Source organism: Anoplophora glabripennis, unplaced genomic scaffold (assembly GCF_000390285.2).
Source record: "Anoplophora glabripennis isolate ALB-LARVAE unplaced genomic scaffold, Agla_2.0 scaffold1603, whole genome shotgun sequence".
In the NCBI taxonomy this organism is placed as follows: Eukaryota; Metazoa; Arthropoda; class Insecta; order Coleoptera; family Cerambycidae; genus Anoplophora; species Anoplophora glabripennis.
This window is the reverse complement of record NW_019417699.1, coordinates 15,420-35,710: the sequence shown is the minus strand read 5'-3', so window position 1 is coordinate 35,710 and position 20,291 is coordinate 15,420. Positions and strand designations below refer to the sequence as shown.

Below are 20,291 nucleotides of genomic sequence, written 5' to 3'. Positions count from 1 at the left end.
TTGTGCTTCCGGTTGAACCTTGGTGGCGTGAGACGCCACTTGCGTCACCACCTGCGAGGTAATGGGCTCAACCGGAGCTGATAGAGTTCTATCTACTGTCGTGAGGACCCCGGAACTGCGCGTACCGTCGCCGGGTCCTGTGACTCTTGGCGGGCGGCGGCCGCTCTCTCGTTTCCCTGACGTTGGTATGGATGTTCTATACACTGGTAACGGAAGTGATTCCCGTTGCACATTGGACAGGCGGGATACAACGGGTATCTCGGTCTCTCAGCCCTTGCCCCAGGTAAAGGGTTAGTAGATGGCCTTGGGGGAACGACTTGAGACTGTCGATTGGGGTCAGGCGGTGGCCGAGTAGTGGGCGGTCCACCTTGAACCTGATTTGGTCCTCGCTGAAAGCGCAAGGGGTTGGACCTCGGACGTTGAGGTTGTTGTTGGGGGGGACCAACTTGAGCTGTTGGGAGGTTTGATCTCGAAGATTGAGACGGTGGGGCTGGCGCTATGGCTGGCCGGGTTGGAGGTGGAATCGGGAGAACAGGTCGGGCTTGGTGCCTGTCTCTCCGCGACTGCTGCACCCTGGCGTCGCGAGTATCGGATTCGAATTGTCCCACGATGTGGATCAGCTCATCGAAATCGGATAATCGGTGTATTCGTAGGTGAGATCTAAGCTCGGGCTCAAGTTGGTTTATTATGACTGCTATGATCACATGTGTTTGTGTCTGTGGCATGAGTCTATCAGCCATCCGTCGCTTCCTGGTGATGAAGACGACGGCGGACTCTTGGGGTGTCTGCTGTTCCCCGTATAGTTTGGTGAGCAAACGTGCTAGCTGCTCAGGAGAGTTGTATCGGGTGAGAAACATATTATCCAGCTCACGGTAGCGGTTGACTAGATACAGATTATCGTCAAACCACCGCCGAGCATCTTCTACAAGATGACGCTGGAAAATTGCGATTCGTTCAGAGTCTTCTTGAATGTCTGACTCGTAGAGATAGACGCTGATCCTGTCCACGAATCACTGAGGGTCCTCGTGGTCCAGGCTAGCATAATGATAAAGAAATGGTCTGGGATGATTCCTTTCGGAATTGGTGTTTTGCCTTAGAGCATTGGCCATAGCTTCGGCCATGCGGCAAATGAGAGCCTCGGGACTGAAAGCCGGTACATGCGTCTTGTGTCCAATTTGCTCAAATGTAAGTGTACGCTCTTGTGCAACAGGAATATTTTGAGAGGTGTGTGCTAGGGTTGTCGTGTTTGCGACCTCGAAGGTATTGGGGGTTCGCGACTTGTAGAAGCGAGTCCGAATACATCTCGTGGGGTTTCTGCTTTTAGGGGGGACGTGATAGAGTAGTGAGCCTGTCGACGTCGGAATACTATCCGTCATCTCCGCTACCATCGGTCGTCGTTAGGAACGGACGCCACGAATTAGTCGTATGTGTAGCGGCGGGGTCGTATCCGTAGCGGTTCTCGCTGAAAAAAAAGCAGAAATTTGTGAATGCATTCCAGAATGCATCCGAGTCTCATTTTGCTGATGAGCTCGTAATGAATCTGGTGAGTGAGAATGTATTCGAGCCCCTTGTAGTTGGTGGGCTCGTAATAATTCTGGAGAATGAGATTGTATTCGAGCCCCATTATGTTGGGCGCCATGTCGTGTAAGATGATCGTTTGTGCCTAATATTTGAGAATTATGAGAATTGGCAACATGGGCTCGCCGCGAAGACGTCGAAGCAGGACTTCGAGCCCCATGTCGAGCGCCATGTCGTGGAATATGATCTGAAGGTTGTGTTTGGTCGGCATGAGGCCTCAGTGGAGACATCGGGAGTTCTAATCGAGCTCCACGTTGGAAACCATGTCGCAATCTATGATCTGGGATGTCAGTTCCTTTGACCGGGGTCCGCGGCAGAAACGCACGGAGTTCGCGGGGATCGTCACTATCGACGCCAGGTCGTAGTATATTCTCCGATGGCTGTAGTCGGTGGTGGATATGACATACAGACGTGGTGTATAGGACACGAGCTCGCGGGGGAGATCTCGACGAAGAATGTCGAGCCCCACGTTGAGCGCCGTGTCGTTTTAGTCTTTCTAAATATGGACCACTTCGGCGGTGATCATATGTTCGGGGGAAATCCTGAGAGTGGACGGGCGACGTACCAGAATTGCTTTGATAAAAAAAGGCCGGCTCTGTCACCTACGTCGTAGTCGGCTAAGGGGTTTTCGCTTACCATGGCACCCGAACGCGATGCGCATTGCTCCCGCTGGATACCATTTCGTAAAAAAGCTGAATAAACCGTATCGTCGTCGCCAACGGCTCCACGTTCCGGGACACCCGATATTGGAGGTAGGTCGCTATCGGGGCCGGACCGCGAACCGTGGTTGGGCTCATGGGATTCCCCGGACCCCACCAGTTGGTACGTAGGTTGAACCTCGTCCCGAGTATCTGTGGGTGACCCACTTCGTTGTAACTCATGAGTGCTACTCGGCTCCGTGAGTGCGCCGTGAGGGGTGGTCGAGGTGGTATCAGTAACCCGCGTAGCAGCGGACCTCAACGCGTACGGCGCTGTGGCTGCGCCGTGCCGCGTACTTCCGCGAGCCACCATCTTCGGTCCCTCAGACTCTTCGCGGAGCATCGATATAGCGTTGGCAGGAGAGGCCATTTCCTCTTTCACCCCGAATGTCGAGAGATCTTTCGCCGGCAAACAGGTGTGAGGGCAGTTCGTGTGACCGCTGGTCTCTCCGATTTGGGACGAGGTCTCGTCCAGCTCAGTCTTGATCATACTCACACGATCTAATTTATTATTCGTAGTATTACCTTCGAGGGCACCAATCCTCGTAGCACTGGATTTCGTAGTCGCGTCGCAGGGGTTCATCTTCCCCGTACGACAATGTCGGAGCAAGCTCTTTTGCTCCGAAAGTCTTGTAGACGTCTTGTAGTAAGCACTGACTCTACTATTAAATGTGGGTCTCTCGAGGGAGCCCTAGAAGTAAGGATAACTTCTTTACTAAATTTGGAAGTACGCCGCCACAATAACGTGCGTACTATTGCTTTGTGCCCGTGGGTCACAAAGTAAATGCCTCGTAGGGGTTTGACGAGGAAGGTTGCCTCGACGAGTGACCGCCTAGAGGTTTGACGAGGAAAGTTGCCTCGGATTTGCAGATCTCGATTGAGTCTGATTGATAGATCTCGTAGGAGCCTATGTATGTACTCTGTACCGAGGTGCGGGTCTCTCGATGGAGCCGGCACGATCGGAATCAAAGTCTTCGTCGGAGGTTCGCAGCCTCGGACGGTATCGCTGATTCGTCGCAGGGGGCGATCGAACAGGATCTTCGCCTCAGGTTGGGCTACCTCGGGCGGTACGCAGGTCTCTGGAGGAGCCTGGGGTATCGCTGTGTCGATACAGGAGGCTATCGCACAGGATCGTCGTCGGAGGTGGTCAGTCTCGGACGGTATCGCAGGTCTCAAATGGATCCTGGAAGTTTACCGCTGTTTCGATGCAGGGGGCTATCGAACAGGGTCTTCACCTCAGGCTAGGTTACCTCGGGTGGTATATCTCGTGAAGCGAGTAGTGGTTGCTAGGCACTATTAATATCACGTCGAGGAATGGCAGCCTCGACGGAAGCCTCGTGAAGCGAGCCTGTGAGCTTGATCTCCAAAGTTCTTGAGCTTGATGACAGGGTTTTTTCAATCAAACCGTGGAAGATATGTTAAAAGTATATATTGAACAGAATTAACAGACAATAAAAGTTCACAATTAACATATACTAGTTATTTACCATGAATAAAATTTGTTACACAATCGCTCTGTATCTTCTTCTTGTACCATGTACTCCTACTGAAGTACTGCGAATGCCGGGAGTAGACGTTCGCTCGCTTTTCTCATATCTCCATACTTTTGGCGGACCGGTCGTAAATTGTCCGCCAAAATTTCCAGCAAAAAGCGCTTGTCGTCGCTGTCGACGTCGGGACTCGTTCCCCTCTGGCCTCTCCGGATAGTCGATGTCGGCGTCGGGGATTTTGGAGTTTTTTCCCGGTTTGGGAAAAACTCTACCCGCTGTCTCGGCTTAGGCTGCCGAGCATCGCATCCAACCGCCAGAGCGGTGGGACCTTCGGAAGACGGTCCTTTCGGCCCAAAGACGGGGAAATTGGAAACTTCGGTGAAATTTTCCCCGTCTTCGTAAAAGGGCTTACGGAGGTCTTATTACTGGCTGGATTTTATTGCGCAGTGGACTGGTGATGCACGGCATAAAGTAGTGCCGTGGTTGGAGGGTTCGGCCGAGATCGCGCGGACACTTTCGGCGGCAGCTATGAAGGCGTGAAAACCTATTATGGCTTAGCTGGCCGTTAGTAGTCGCGCGATTCGGCTCGAATTTGGATATGACAACTACCTAGGGATACTCTAGTGTGGTTGGAGGGTTCGGCCGAAATCGAATGAGCGGAACGGCTAAAAACGCGGAAAACGTGAAATCCGCGTTTCCCCGTATGACGGCGCTTTGGCTCATTCGATTGGGACGAAAATTTTGTGAGATAATGCTAGCTACTTGAGGAGTGCTGCATTAAATTTTGACATCGATCGCTCAATAACTTTTGGAGTTATTGGCGATAGCGTCCTTGACCAATTCAAAAGTGCTCCAATTCAGGTGATGGTTTCCAAATATCGCCTCGAAGCGTCCCGGGGTTCGTCTGCAGGTTGCGAGAGTAGCGGCAGTGGACACTTCGCGCCGGGATGGCAGACCCAGGCGAGATCGGTCGCGATGCGGGTAACATTGGAAACATCGATGAAATTGGTCTCCGGGAGGATCGATGTCGGGTTATGGGACGACGTCTGCATTGAGATGCAGAGTCGCGGAAATTGCTCCCCGACGGTATCGAGTAAGATGTCTGAAATGATACCGTGGAGGCTTTTTTGATTTGCCCGGTCGACGGCGATTAGTTTCGCAACCGTGTCGGGTTTGCGGTTTGGATTGGAAAGGTAGGTGAATATGATTGTTTCGTCTCCTTTCCAATTCAGCGGTCTCCGGCATATTCGTAGGTACAAGACTACTTCTATGAATATACTGGGTGTTCTGAAATCCTGAAGCTCACTCGAAGGGTGGAATACGACAATATACATAATAAATATAATACATAAATTGTATCATGCTTACGTATAATTTGCGATTTGTCATTATCGTTTGTTTGTTTATGTTTATGTCAAGGTTAGGGTTTGAAATGGTGGTTTAGGCAAGTTTTTATTGTTCAAAAGTTTGGAGTAAAGCAAAATGGCAAGTGAAATTCGCGAGTTGGTAAGTAGCAATGGTGATATTGTTAATTTTTTATTAAATAAAAAATTTAGTACGTTGACCTTCGACGATAAATTATTTATTTCAAAACTAGAACCTACGTCTGACGTGAAAAATTTAACAAATAAAAACAATTGCGGTAGTAACAGATCATTTAGTAAAAATTGGTACAATAAATATGATTGGTTAACAGGTTGTGAAACCAAAACCAAATTATATTGCTGGAATTGCTTACTATTTAATGAAAAAAGTAAAACACCGTGGAACTATCTAGGCTATTCAGATCTGAAACATATTAATGAATTGTTAAAAAAACACGAGCGATCGGATTAGCATACATATTCATTCATCAAATTTAAATTATTAGGAAAACAAAACATTCAAACTTTTCTTGATTCCGCATTTCGTCAATATTTCAAAACAAAATAAAGTCATGGACGAAAATAGACATTGTAAAGCACTTTATTGATATGGTTATTTACTTAGCTGCACAAAAACAAGATTTAAGGGACCATAATGAATCAGATAATTCCATTAATCAAGGCAATTTTCGTGAGCTTGTAAACTTACTTTCAAGGCACGATAATAAATTTAGTGCTTTTAGAAAAAAACATTCAAAATGATTTAATAGAGAGCATCAATTTAGTAGCATCCGAAGTCATATTTTCAGAAATAAGAAATGCTCTATATTCGCGTGGCAAGTGCCCAAATGAAACAACGGATGTTAAATGCTTATCTCAGTTATTAGTAGTTTTTAAGTATGTTCATTGTGGTAAAGTAGTTGAAAGATTTATGGAATTTTTGTATGTAAGCAAGGGGAAAAAAGGTACGGATCATTTGTTAAAGAAAATTTTAAAAAATGTGATATAGGAAATTAAATTAGTAGACCAGTAGAGTGCAATTATTATTCCTATATGATATTAAGTTACATGAGAGAAAAATATTTTCCCCACCCATCTCAAAAAGCCACGAGCCTCCACTGGTAACTAGCACCCTCTACAATGTATCTAAAAATATACTTTCCATTCGGATTTCTCACTGTTAAAAATCCTGTTCCAAGTTTTTACTCCATTTTAGCGCCCTGTACAACCAACATTTTGCTAAGGTATGTTTGGCTAAATCCTATTATTCTAATGCCTACAATATACAGTTACTCTATTATGGACTACCCTTTATAGCTCACACACAATTTTATTTGCATTAGAAAATGTATATTTGTTGTATCTTTAAAATTCGTTTCAGAGAAATATAAATTTCAATTTTTTACTGTAGTCATTAGTTTCGGACAACCGAATAGACCAAGTTACCTCTCTTAAAAAGTAAGTCTCTATTGAAATATAAGCATTTGATTAACTTACTCCTAAGTTAATCTAAAGCGTAAAACATATTTAGTTTAGTTGCATATTTAGTAAAAAAGTGAAGTGAAGTTTAATAAGATTAGAGTAGCCTCAAAATCTCAACTATGAAATTTTAGTAAAATAAGTTTTCTCTATCTCCTAAAATAAAAAAGTTAGACGACCCTCAACTTTCGGTACTTTCCCGTTTTTTTTTTAAGATTATTCATAAAGTTGGCAATGGATCACAAAATTGTTTTTACGAGCATCAAGGCCTCAAAAAAATTCAACAAACAACATATAAAGTGAGGGTTGCTTTCGTTGTACAGCAAGAATAAAACGCTCTCTCAACAGTAATAATAAACTATTTTATTGAAAACTAAATTGTGGAAAAAGACGTGTTGACGGTTTGAGGGTTTGCTGGAGAGTCCTCTGGTGTGGAGTCGGTCGTAGGTATATGGTAGAAGTCCCTGCTCCTTGGCGCCACTCCTCAGGGGTCGTCTTCCGGGAACCCCGTGGTGCGTCCGGCGGCGTTCTTGACGTTGTGCTTAAAAACGGGTCACTTGCAAACATGTGTACCCATACACCCCCCTGCCAGTATGGATGCCATCACGGAACTTGTAGTCGGTCAGGGAAACGGACCCTTCTACCGGACCTAGTGGTAATTGCCTTGGGCACGGATAATGGGGCAGAAGTTGATGGAAGGCTATTGTTCTCGTTCCTGGTATCTGTCGCATCATTCAAACAATACGCCGGTTTGACTCTGTCTATGGACACTTTAACTTCGCGACCACGCACTAGCACCGTGAATGTTTTGTTGTCGCGTTTGATCACTGTAAACGGACCATCATATGGGTTTTGTAGTCGAGTTTTAACGCCGTCCGCACGCACAAAAACATGTGTCGCTGTTGCCAAGTCTTTAAAAACGAATGGCGTCTTCTCGCCATGGTGTTTAACTGCGGCTGGACGTAAGCTTTCCATATGACGTCTGAGGTCCTTAACAAAATTTGCTTCGGTGTTGAGCTCTTCGTTTGTCCTGCGGGAATGAAGAAATTCTCCGGGTAGGCGTAGATGTTGTCCGTACACCATCTCGGCCGCGGAATGTCTTCTTTCCATGCTGCACGTATTCCCAATAGCACAGTGCGAAAAATGCTAGTCCATCGATCGTTTTGGTGGCATTTTATTGCTGCTTTTAATTGGCGGTGAAAACGTTCTACCATGCCATTTGCTGCTGGGTGATATGCGGTGGTTCGGAGATGAGTCGTACCTAGTAAACTATTCAGGCGTCTGAATAGGTGCGATTCGAACAGTCGACCCTGATCCGTCGTTATTCGCAGGGGTGATCCAAATCAGAATATCCAATTAGCATATAAAGCGCGAGCTACAGTTTTTGCTTCCTGGTTCTCTAGCGGGATTGCTTCTCGTCACCTGGTGAAACGGTCTACGCAGGTTAAGCAGTAGCGGTAGCCCTCGGATGGCGGCATCACGACAATATCCACGTGGATATGTTCAAATCTCGTTGACGAAGGTTGAAATGAACCTGTCGGAGAAGTCGCGAGTCGTGTAACTTTTGCGCGTTGACATTCGACGCAGCAACGTGCCCATCGTCTGCTATCACGCTTTATTGACGGCCAGACGAAGCGTTGCGTAAGGAGCTTGACTGTGGCGTTAATACCGGGAGGCGAAAGACAATGCACCGAGTCGAACACTACCTTACGAAATGGCTTGGTGATAAACGGCCGGGCCACGTCCGTAGATACGTCACAAAATACAGTCGCGTTCGTGGTACTTTGATACGCTTTAGTGTAAGGCCGTGTTGTCCGTCGACGTACTCCTTGATTTCGTCGTAATTTTGTTGCGATGCTGCGAGTGCCTCATAGTCTAAAGTCGCGCGTATCTCGTTTACCCTGGACAAGGCATCCGCTACAACGTTTTCGCGACCAGCCATGTGACAAATGTCTGCCGTAAACTGGCCAATGAAGTCTAAATAGCGGAATTGTCGCGGTGTACACTGACTCGACTTTTTCGCGAAGGCAAACGTAAGAGGCTTATGATCGGTGTAAATCGCGAATGTTCTTGCCTCGACCATGTGCCGAAAGTATTTGACTGCTTCGTAAATCGCAAGGAGTTCGCAGTCGTAAGCAGCGTATTTGCACTGAGCTGGGTTGTTTTTTCGAAAAATACCCTAGCGGTTCCCAATTGTTCTCAACTTTTTGTTGCACTACGGCACCAATTGCAAAGTCAGAAGCGTCACACACTTGAGCGATTTGCGTATTTTCACCGGGGTGCGCGAGTAGAGCTGCCTGTGCTAAGCTCTCTTTAGCCGCCTCGAAAGCAATTTTTGCGTTTTCTGTCCAATTTATGGGTGCTTTCCCTTTCACATCCCCTTTAAGCAGGTCATTCAGTGGCGCCTGGGTATCTGCTGCGTTGGGTACGAACCGTCGGTAGAAGTTAAGGGCGCCAAGGAATTGTCGTAATTGCTTTATTGTTGTAGGCAGCGGGTAGTCTTTTATTGCCTCGACCTTTTCGGGCAGCGGTCGCGTGCCTTCACTTGACACCAGATAGCCGAGGAATTTCACTTCGCTTTGTCTGAACACGCACTTTGCGGAGTTAATTACGACGCCGTACTTCCGCAGTGGTTGGAACAGTGTTTCCAGGTGACGCAGGTGTTCCTCTTCAGACGATGATGCTACAAGGATGTCGTCGATGTACGCGTAACAGAAATCCAAGTCGCGTAAAACCTCGTCGATGAAGCGTTGAAAGGTTTGAGCTGCATGGCGTAACCCAAAGGTCATGTGCGTGAACTCAAATAATCCGAAAGGTGTCGTGATCGCCGTCTTGGGAATGTCTTCTTCCGCGATGGGGATTTGATGAAATGCGCGAATCAGGTCGATGGTCAAAAATAATTTCCTACCTCGAAGTGATTGTGCAAAGTCCTGAATATGTCGCACAGGATATAGGTCTGGACGCGTTGGTGCGTTAAGCCTACGATAATCGCCACATGGTCGCCATTCTTCACCCTTTTTTAGCACGAAGTGTAAGGGTGACGCCCACGCACTGCTCGAAGGACGGGCGATACCTAATTTCAGGATATCGTCGAATTCCTTTTTCGCTGCTCGCAATTTGTCGGGCGCTAATCTACGCGGCTTGTAATGAACCTGTTTTATTTTTATTTTTATTATGCTCTGAATTTAGAAATATTTCATTTTACTTCGTATTATTTTACCCCGGCGGCGAGAATTATTTATTTACCGAGCGTTACTCCACTCTGGCAAGCCGTTAGTCACGTGGAGGTCCCACCACGACTGGTGTCCATCCGGTGGGGATTTGGGCAACAAAAGCCCTCGACATTCCCCGTAACCGGCAGTTCCTAGCCAGAACTCGCTACCGATCAGAACTCGACTCCGACCAGAAACTCCACCGCCAGCAAGTACTCTCCACCGAAGCCAGCCCGGAATAACCAGTGAACCCAGTAAGAATTATTTTCCTTTATTATTATCCGTTCCAACCGGGTACAAGTCCGAAAAGATTTGTACGCTTTAAGTGTGGAATCACTGTGGGCCCGAGAAGAATATTGTTGGTAACCCGCACGCAAATTCCACCGTCCATCTCAACCCGCACGACAGAGCAATCGTTGGATTCGGCGTGTAGACCCAATCTTGACGAAGCCTGCGTGTTTACTACAGCGTTGCCTGGTGTCCCGCACCCTGATGTACGCTGAGTAATAGGGGATATGCGAACTAAGACCTAGAGATTCGGCGTGTATACCCAATCTCCGGGTCGTTCCATATAGTATACGTACGTTTCTACCTGGTCGGCGTGTACACCTATCAGACCGAGAAACGTTGTATACTGAAAGGCCGACAACATCGGTCACCAGGACGTATAAAACTTAGAGACCAGTACAAATTGTAAGGCGAGATACTTCGGATCCCGTTTTACCATCCTATTTTTCCGCTTTGCACCGCCTGGGCTTTCTTCACTGGTTATTGCTACCGCTTACTAATTTTGCATTGCTTGCTAGGCCGTAATACCGACCTGAGTTTAAAGTAATTCCGAAATAATTCCGAATAATTTTGATTTATTTTCAGAATCAGCGGGGACGGACAAAACATCTGTAAATAGTTTAGTTTTTTATCAGACCGTTATAAATCACCTTTCTTGTTTCTTAAAACCGTCTACTATTGTAAAGTAATAAATATTTCATTTTCGACTCCATTCCTAAATATTTATTTCTTTTCTAAAGGTGATATTATAGCTTTTAGTTTTGTCTCTCCCACACCGATTTTGTATATAATTATTGTTTAATTAACTTGTAAATAGTTTCAGTCCGAGGAATAAAAGACCTTTCCGAAAAATTAAATTACAGGGGGTGCACACACCATTGTTAAAAGTAATAAAAAGTAACACCGACCGACCCATAGAGAGAGAACCGAGGAAAAGTGCGTCACAGGCTTTTCAGCGACGGGGGAACCAGGTGTTGTTTCGATGTAGTGCCTGGTTTGGTGTTGTACAGCCGCAGAAGGAGCTGCAGGACGCGTAATGTCCGAATACTGCTTGAGTAGGAGAAGGAACACAGATTCCCCGGAAATCGTCCTCACTGAGGGTGTCGTAGTATGCGTGAGTTGGCCTGGAGACGTAATTTGCGTTGTTTTGTCAAGCAGTCTTTTGTTACGCACGTCCACCAGTAGTCCATAAAAAAATAAAAAGTCTGCACCAATTATCGGTATAGAGACGTCAGCGACGACAAATTGCCATGTAAAACAACGACGCAACCGGAGGTTTAATGTCATTGTCACTGTGCCGTACGTAGCAATTGAGGTACAATTTGCCGCGGAAAGTTTGTACGTCGATTTCGATCGGGACGATTTCACTAGTGCACGCGAATATACACAAAGATCAGCACCCGTATCGACGAGAAACTGGACCTTGGAGTACGTATCCGTAACGTACAAACGGCGCGGAATCGGGCACGGGNGCCAGTCCGTTTCTGGACACCTGATAATAGCAAAAAGTTGATTTTAGCATCAAATCGTAGAGCTCCATGTGTAATACAACGTACGAAAATTTTATTAAAATATACAGGGTGGTTTCAAAGTTATAACCCTAAACGTTAATTTCTAGGTACCCCTTTGACCCCCCATAACTCCGTTAGGGGGCACATTAGGAAAAAAAATTATAGGAAGGACTAGTTTTATTTTGACCTCCCCTATACACTCCCGAGAGATTAGGAGGTACTTACCGGACACCCTGTATTTTAGATCCTATCAGATCACGGTGCTTTACTGATTTGTTCTTTAACTTTTTAGCACCATAAACGAAGACGAAAGACGAAATATAACGTTTAGGAAATACAGGATGTTATAAATTATACGCGATAAATTTTTCGGAAACGATTAGATAAAGGTTGAACAGGGATAAGTATAATTTAATTTTGTTTTTTTAATAAATTTTATCAGATGTTTCTCCAATAACAATCGACGGCTTTAAAGCAACGCAGACGCAGCCTATGAGGATACACGAGGATAATTTTTTTAAATAAACCGGGAGTAAGCCGCTGTCAGTTGCAAAGACTAACCAAGATTTACTATTTAGGGGGGGAGATATACAGCTACACAGTCTCTCTTTCAGGATTTCTTTTCCCTTTTATTTTGGGAGCGACGCTTCGAGACGAGCATATGTTGACAGAATAAAAAGAAACGGTTATGGGAGCGGTAGAAACTATGAAAAGGGTCGCTTAAATTTTAACCGTCGTTTCAGAAATATAATGTACGGGATGTACATGCAATCACAAGAAGTGCAAAGTGCAAAAAATTATAATTATAGATTTACTGCGAAAATGTTAGACGACTGTCTAAGTTAAAAAACAAAATCTTAAAGTATAGTCGGGTATACAGTCAAAGCCAACTTGAATGTGTACTCTCTTATTACTCGAGCTTTCGGAACAAATTATTCCTGCCTCAGGAGAAACTACAATGGAACGTATATTTATAACAACAACAAGTAACAATCTAACATATAAATAATTGATGTTTTAATCGAAAAATTCCCAAGTTCAGAACAGAGTCCTTTTAAAATACTAGTCATAATCGTTAAATACGTAAAAATATATTGTTAAAAACATTGATTGAAACTTTTGTTAAAACATTTGTAATAAAATTGCTCAAAATTTGAAACATTACAAACACATTTTAATACTATCTATTAACCTTAAAAACTTTGATCAGCCATGCGGTGGCATGGAACTACAATTGAATCAAAGAATCATAACCAAAAATCAACAAAACCTAGAGGCACACAGAGCAAAACAATTGAGACAACCATGGAACAAACATATTATTGTGCAAAACCATACTTATCGTATCAACTTCGACGTCACCAGTTACATGGGTGTTGTACAATGATGAAAACGTAATATTGACAGTTGGTAGAAGGAAGCACAAAAACAAGCGCCTAGGTGGGAAATTCTGGAAGGAAGCCTAGATAATGGAAGTGAGAAAGTGTGGGAGATGGGATTAAGACGATCGGCGGGCAGTGTGGCAAAATAGTGAAAAATCAGTGTTTAACCCTTATTAATTAGCAGGTAATATTCTCTAAGTACTTTGTTGTTAATTGTTCTATGTAATCTTATAATTGTGATGGTTATAGATGTTTCATGATAATAATTCTTTGTATGTTTAGTCTCCATTGCTTTATGTTCAAGGGCATATATTTTTCTAAGTTAAAATTGTTACAATTATTATTAGCGATTACTCATCATTTATTACATGTTAAAATATGTATATATTGTCGTGACTGCCCAGATATTGCAATAACAACTCCTTTGTTTCACATTTAACTTGTTTTGTCATTATTACGTTGTTCGAAAAACAAATAATAAAGCATTTCTTGTGCTCACTTTATGTCATATGCATATAAGAGCCTTGTTGAATTTACTAACAATTTCGCCCGTGAGGAATGAATCTGTAAAAAGAATAATTAAATACAAAAAAACAATTGCTAAAACAGATCTTTCGAAATCTCAACTCATAGCTGGATTGCCTCCCGTATGGGACTTCAGTACCTTCCGGCCCTGCCGGCTAACTAACATCAAACCTCTTCAGTTTTACTTGGAAGTGTGTATGTCTAATTCGAGTGAGGTGCTATTTAGTGAGATTAAATGAGTCGGGTGTTATTTATCATTAGCAAAAGATCTTAATTTATGCCTTTTATTAGCGGTTGTTGCAATGCGATGCAACGGGCGCTGAGGACCACCCGAAAGCCTATGCTTCCGATTCACGGAGAGAACGGGATCGTCTACACTAGGTATGAAAAGGCCGAGGCATTCGCCGATAGCCTTGAATTACAGTGTAGGGAAAACCTTCTCGACGACGAAGATGAGGACCACGCCGACGAGATGGAACGACGCGTACGGCGCTACAAACGCCAGCCCGTCAGAGACATCAGGCCGGCGACACCCGAGGAGGTGAGGGACATCCTGCGGCGCCTTAACCCTCGCAAGGCACCCGGATGTGACCAGATCGAAAACCGAATACTCAGAAAGCTTCCCCACAAGGGAGTGATGGCGCTGCTCAACATCGTCAACGCCATCCTGAGACTGCGAAGATTTCCCGCCAGGTGGAAGAAAGCCGACGTCATCTTCTTCCCGAAACCAGGTAAGAATCTAACCTTTGCTGCCAGTTACAGGCCCATCAGTCTCCTGCCGATGATGAGCAAGGTAGCGGACAGGATCATCCTGACCAGACTGCGTGAGAGTTCGGACGAATTGCGAGTCATCCCCGACGAACAATTCGCCTACCGCAGCGGACACTCAACGGAGCAGCAGATACTCAGGTTAGTACAATATCTGTCCGCAGGTTTCAACAACCGAGAATCCACCGTGGCAGTCTTCCTGGACGTCGTCAAGGCCTTCGACAGGGTCTGGCACGATGGGCTTCTGGCTAAGATGCTCGACTTTGGCTACCCTATCGGACTGGTCAAACTGGTGGAGTCCTTCCTCAGAGGCAGGAAGCTGCGTGCGAAGGTGAAAGGGGCCCTATCCACCTATCGAGACGTCGAAGCAGGCGTCCTCCAAGGAGCCGTGCTATCACCGCACCTGTTCAACATCTATACATCCGACATGCCCAGGACAGAGCTCACTACCGTGTGCCTCTACGCCGATGACACCGCTATAACGGCCCGTTCCCTGAACCCCGATATGGCGAAGAGGTTCCTCCAAAGAGCTGTAAGCCAACTAGAGGGTTGGCGCAACAGGTGGAAGGTGGCGATCAACCCGGAGAAAAGCACAGGTATTATGTTTTCTCGTAGGTACCAAACGCGCCCCCAGGGACACGTGAAGTTCAATGGAGAAGACATCCAGTGGGCGACCACGGTCAAGTACCTAGGGGTAACCCTGGATCGCACGCTGACGTGGAAGCCGCACGTCGATGCTGTGACGCTCAAAGCGAGGATGGTGAGGGCGAAGCTTTATCCGCTTTTGTGCAGGGACAGCCGCCTCTGCCTGCGGAATAAGCTAACCCTCATCAGAGCAGTACTGCAGCCACAGCTGATGTACGCTGGAACCGCGTGGGGACACGCAGCGAAGACGCACCTAGCCCGGGTGCAAGCCGTCGAGAATATCGCCCTCCGTTGCGCGACGTGGGCCCCTTGGTTCGTCCGCAACAGCGATATTCGCCAGAATCTGGGATTCACCTCAGCCCTGGAAGCGATCAGAAAACGTGCGAGAAAGCTTTTCGAGCGCGCCGACATCCACAGCAACCCGCTGATCCGGAACGCGGTGGACTACCGACCCGAAGAGGCTGCCGGCAGACGCAGGCGGCCTAGACATCAACTCCTGGACGCAGGGTGAGTCGAAATTTTTCAGTCTGTTTCAGGACCGCCAGGATCAAGAGACGAAAACGATGACATACACAAACACACATTCCCCCTACCTTATCCCACTCTCCCCTCTCGCGCTAGCCTAAGGGCCACCTTAGCAAAGCGCTTCCTAAGCTGCATAGCTGCACGATCTCACCCAAAACCACCACCCCGGTCGCAAACGACTGTCGTCGTTTGCGACCGATACACGACACTCCCGGGGGTTTACATCAACGAGCCGGCGAAGAAAGAAGAGCGCCAGAAGAAAGGGCCCTAGCCGGCGGGGCCCAGCCAGGACAGGAGGAGGTCCTATGAATCGATCGAATCCGGCTGCGTTGGCGGTCTGGAATGACGGGGAAAGGGCCTACCTCTACGAGGCGTCCGGGCCTACAGCGATGAAGTGGGTAAAGAGCGATAATCCCGCTCGACCCCGCTCCATCCGAAGTCATTTTTCCTGCCAAGGATATTGGCGCGCCTAGCCAGTTCACTCTCGCCTCAGCGTTACGAGGTGCATGTCGTGGTCGACAGCTAGAGTGACTCCTCCGACGAAAACGCTTGGTGTGCTTTCGGAGTACCAGTAACAGTAATTCTGTGTTTTTATTTCACATTTTTTTAAAAATACAAAAAGATAAAGCAAAAAGAATTTGTTTAAGGAAAAAGATTATTCCTTAATATAAAGTAAATTGAGGAAAAATAAATAAAAGAATTTAAGGGTGGAAAAACAACCTGATCTTCCCGGGGGAAAAAAGACACCCCAAAACTGATAGTTGGAAAAGAGGTCTTAGACCCAAACCCAGGTAGTTCCGGAATTACACTTAGGTGTATTCCGAAGAAAGAATTCGTCGACAAAGTCTAATTTATAAAGAGAATTCGCCACGTGGGACGGTATTTCGCGTCTGGCACTAGAGGTAACTTATACGCGCAGAAATGGATGCCGGTTTCGACGGGACGCTACGAGAGAGTCGCACATGCAGAACTAGGTCGGAAAGCACGCGACGGTCGGTTAGCGATGGGCGTTGTCGCGGACAGCGCTCAACTTCGACGCCGGGGTCGAGTGACGTATCACTCTATGGCATTAAGCTATTCTCTTATATACGATTCTTGGCTATTAGCTACTAATAGTTACTATTTGTGTCAAATCGAAAGGCTCTCAGGAGCGCTTCCTTTACCAATAATTGGTAAACTGTTGACATATTGAATTAACCCATTGACAATTAAATTTATTAGATATGACACTAACAATTCAAGAAGTCCATGTTTTAAAGGCACCAACATGTCAACACAAAAATAGACTGAGAGGTGATTATTCAGCGGTAAAATTCACGTTTTATTATTAACGTCTACAATTCAATTACCAATGGGGTCCGAAATATATTCCTTTACCTATTTCCGCATTTTACTTTTATTATGGAATATTCTTTTTAAGAAGAAAACAATATAAATTTTCAAATAGATTTTCATACACAGGATGTCCACAGAAATTACGTCGAAGTACAAACGGTGCAAAAGGCTACTATACATTTAAAAAAAATATTAATAGCAATATTTTTATGAAACATCTTCTATCGTAGTAATCATATGCTTTTTGCAAAGGTATGTACTGAATGTTTCATAAAAATGACACAGGTGAACTTTGATTTTACTTATCTTTTCACTTTTTCTAATTTTTTTAAAATCTTTTCATGAAAAGTTATATAATTACTAACCAAAGGGTTTTTTTGAAAATCCATATCTCCATCCATTTTCTATATAACTGACCCAAGTCAAAATTATCGGTCTAGAGGCTTCTGTATATTTCAGAAATTTATTGTCGCAATATTTTTATGAAAAATCTCATACAGGGTGATTAATTAATAATGGGACAGAGCTTAAGGGCATGTTGCTGACCTCAAAATAGAGCGATTAAGCCAAATATGCCTTATCCGAATGTTGCTCCTCTGTCCCATTATTAATGAATCGCCCTGTATTGTAGAACTCGGAGGCATTTTGCAAATTTATATACTGAGTGTTTCATAAAAATGACACAGGCAGACTGGGATTTTTTTCTCATTTCACTACCTACCTAAGTTTTCAAATAGATATTTCTACACACGGTGTCAAATGTTTTTTGCAATTTATGTACAGGATGCTTCATAAAACTGACAGATGGACCAGATTTTCTCTGATTCATTTTGTTAATTTTTTCATGAAATTTTTTGAAGTTGTATATTTACTGACCAGCCGCTTTTTAGAAAATCCATATATGTACTGGGTGTTCCATAAAATTGATCCATATCTGAAACGGGCAATTTTTATCCTTTTCACTTTTAACTTTGTCTTTATTTACTAAAGTCTTTTAATGAAAAATTGTATAGTTATTAACCAGTTGTCTTTTTGAATACTTATGATACTTTTATGACCAATAGAACGAAACTTTCCTTAATGTTTTTTCCTTTTCTATATTTTGTACTGAAGTTTGCAATATTTTTATGAAAAACCCGACTAACCAGGTGTTTCTTGCAATTTATGTACAGGATGTTCCATAAAACTGACACAGGTATACCAGATTTTCCCTTATTCATTTTGTTAATTTTTTCTTTAAATCTTTTGAAGAAAAGTCGCTTTTTTAAAAATCCATCTAATAGATGTTCTATAGAATTAAGGGCAGTTTTATTTCTTTTCACTTTTAGCTTTGTCTATTTACTACAGTCTTTTAATGAAAATTTGTATAGTTATCAAGCAGATGTCTTAATTTATTTTTTTTACCATTTCTGCATTTTCTTATTCTACGGGGCCTACTCTTTTTTGAAAAACATTCTCCTCATACTTTTATATACAGGGTGTTTAAAAATAAAAGTACAGCGTTTCAAAAAATATTATATCTACTAACCAGCGAGGAAAGCACCGCGGAGCGGTGATCGGGCCGCGCGCGTCAGCGGAGTTCGCCTGCCTTTCTAGTTGTAAATAATTAATAAAGTCAAAGTATTATTATCCTACGAATTTCAAGCCGCGTTTTTTCAGTCCGACAGCTGGAAATCGGAATTTTTACGGGGTATGATAAATCGATTACCACATATCTAATTTTCATTTTTTCCACTTTTAAATATACTGTATAAAATAGTGATATAAGTGTCCGGAAATTATTAAAAAATCAATAAATCAATAATCGTGATGAAATTTAATTTTTTCACTCCAAATATTTCGTATTTATAAATGGTTATTAATTATTATTATGTAAATTATTATTTGTTTCAAATGAATAATTATAATATTGCTTAATTTATGCTTAAAAATTTAAAAGTTATAAACAAATGAAGTTATTTTCGAGACGATTAATAAATACAAAATTCAACATATTCAAATGATAACATTTTCTCTACATAAAATTGTATTTTTATATATTTTTTGTAATAAAATCATCACATCAACATATGCATTTGAAGATCCATAGGAAAAAAACGGACTCTATAAACTGTTTCAGGCAGTTTAAAGTAATTAACTTACATACTATCTTAGTACATAATGCACTATTTCTAAATAAATTAATATTATACTTGATATAAAAACCCTTTTTTCTCTTTCAAGTCTTCATTCGTGTTTATTTTTCTTTACAAAAATTTTAATATTTTTCTAAAAGAAAATCCCAAAACTTTTGTGCATAATTTTTTTACACCATACATACTTTTATGAAATCGTTTATTTCTTTTCTCAATATTTATTTGGCTAAATTGAGCATAAGAGATTTACAATTTAAAGAATAAAACGAAAAATATATATTTATTTATATGGAATTTTGCTTAATACATGAAATTACCTTATTAGAAATTATAATATATATTTTTTACGAAATTTTTTTCATCTTTTTTTGTGGGACTGGCGATTTGCGGATATGTTTTTGTCGGATATTACAATTTTTGCTTATAAAAAACACTTTTCTATCGTGTGTTATTTTTGTCCGACATGTGGTAATCGATGAAATCGTGAATATTCCGATTTCCAGCTGTCGGACTGACAAAACGCGGCTTGAAATTTGTCGGACAACAATACTTTTTGACTGAATTAATTATTATTTACAATTAATTTTACTAAAAATTACCTATGATTGAATCAATTTGCAAAATTTCCATAACTTAAGCTAAAAAAAATGTGGTCTTGACTTTTCAAGACCCTCGGGAAATTGCCATGTTTTTGGACTTTTCCGAGTGGAAAAGCGTAGGAATCGAGAAAAGTCGCAGAGGAAAAGTGTGGTAGACTCGTCAAAACGAAGCTCCTCACGTGTTATAAAGTTTCTCAACTTTCCAGGGGGGGGGGGAGGGGGCTGTACTGTGGACTAATATGTCAATTCTGTTTATGAATTCCTGCAATATTTCATATAAATTATAAATTTTATTAAAACGCAGAAAGAAAAAAACTGAATTGAGATATGTAAAATAGCTACAAATGGATGAATAGCGACCAAAAAACATATGTACTGTACTGTGCAAAATTATAAATATAATCTTGAGGTCTACTAAGCTTGTTATTTTTTAAAATATAATTTCTACACGCTATAAAACAGTTGGTGGCAACTGCTCGCGTACTACGCCTACTGTATGTTTGGAAATTCTCCCATGGAATATTATAATCTACGAACTAATCGACAATAAAACATACTTACCCGACATATGTCGATCGGTTTATTTTTAATTGATTCTATAACCAAAAGCGGAGGTCTTGTTGAGATAGGATCTTCCCCATCGATTTTCTACGGAAAGAAAATAAATCTCTATACAGGGTGCCCGTTACTCATAAACGCTTACTTTTCGAGATTTAGGCTGTTGAAGTTGAAAAAATAAAAACTATTTTCAGTAATA

The 20,291-nt window shown here is 43.1% G+C and overlaps 1 protein-coding gene across 1 annotated transcript; it reads right to left on the bottom strand.

Annotated features, from left to right (window-relative positions):
* Positions 1–7,212: 7,212 nt before the first annotated feature.
* Positions 7,213–7,719, bottom strand: LOC108916035. Its single transcript, XM_018722223.1, has one exon. It carries the CDS (start codon positions 7,717–7,719, stop codon positions 7,213–7,215), a length of 507 nt encoding a protein of 168 aa, XP_018577739.1.
* Between the last annotated feature and the right edge of the window lie 12,572 nt (positions 7,720–20,291).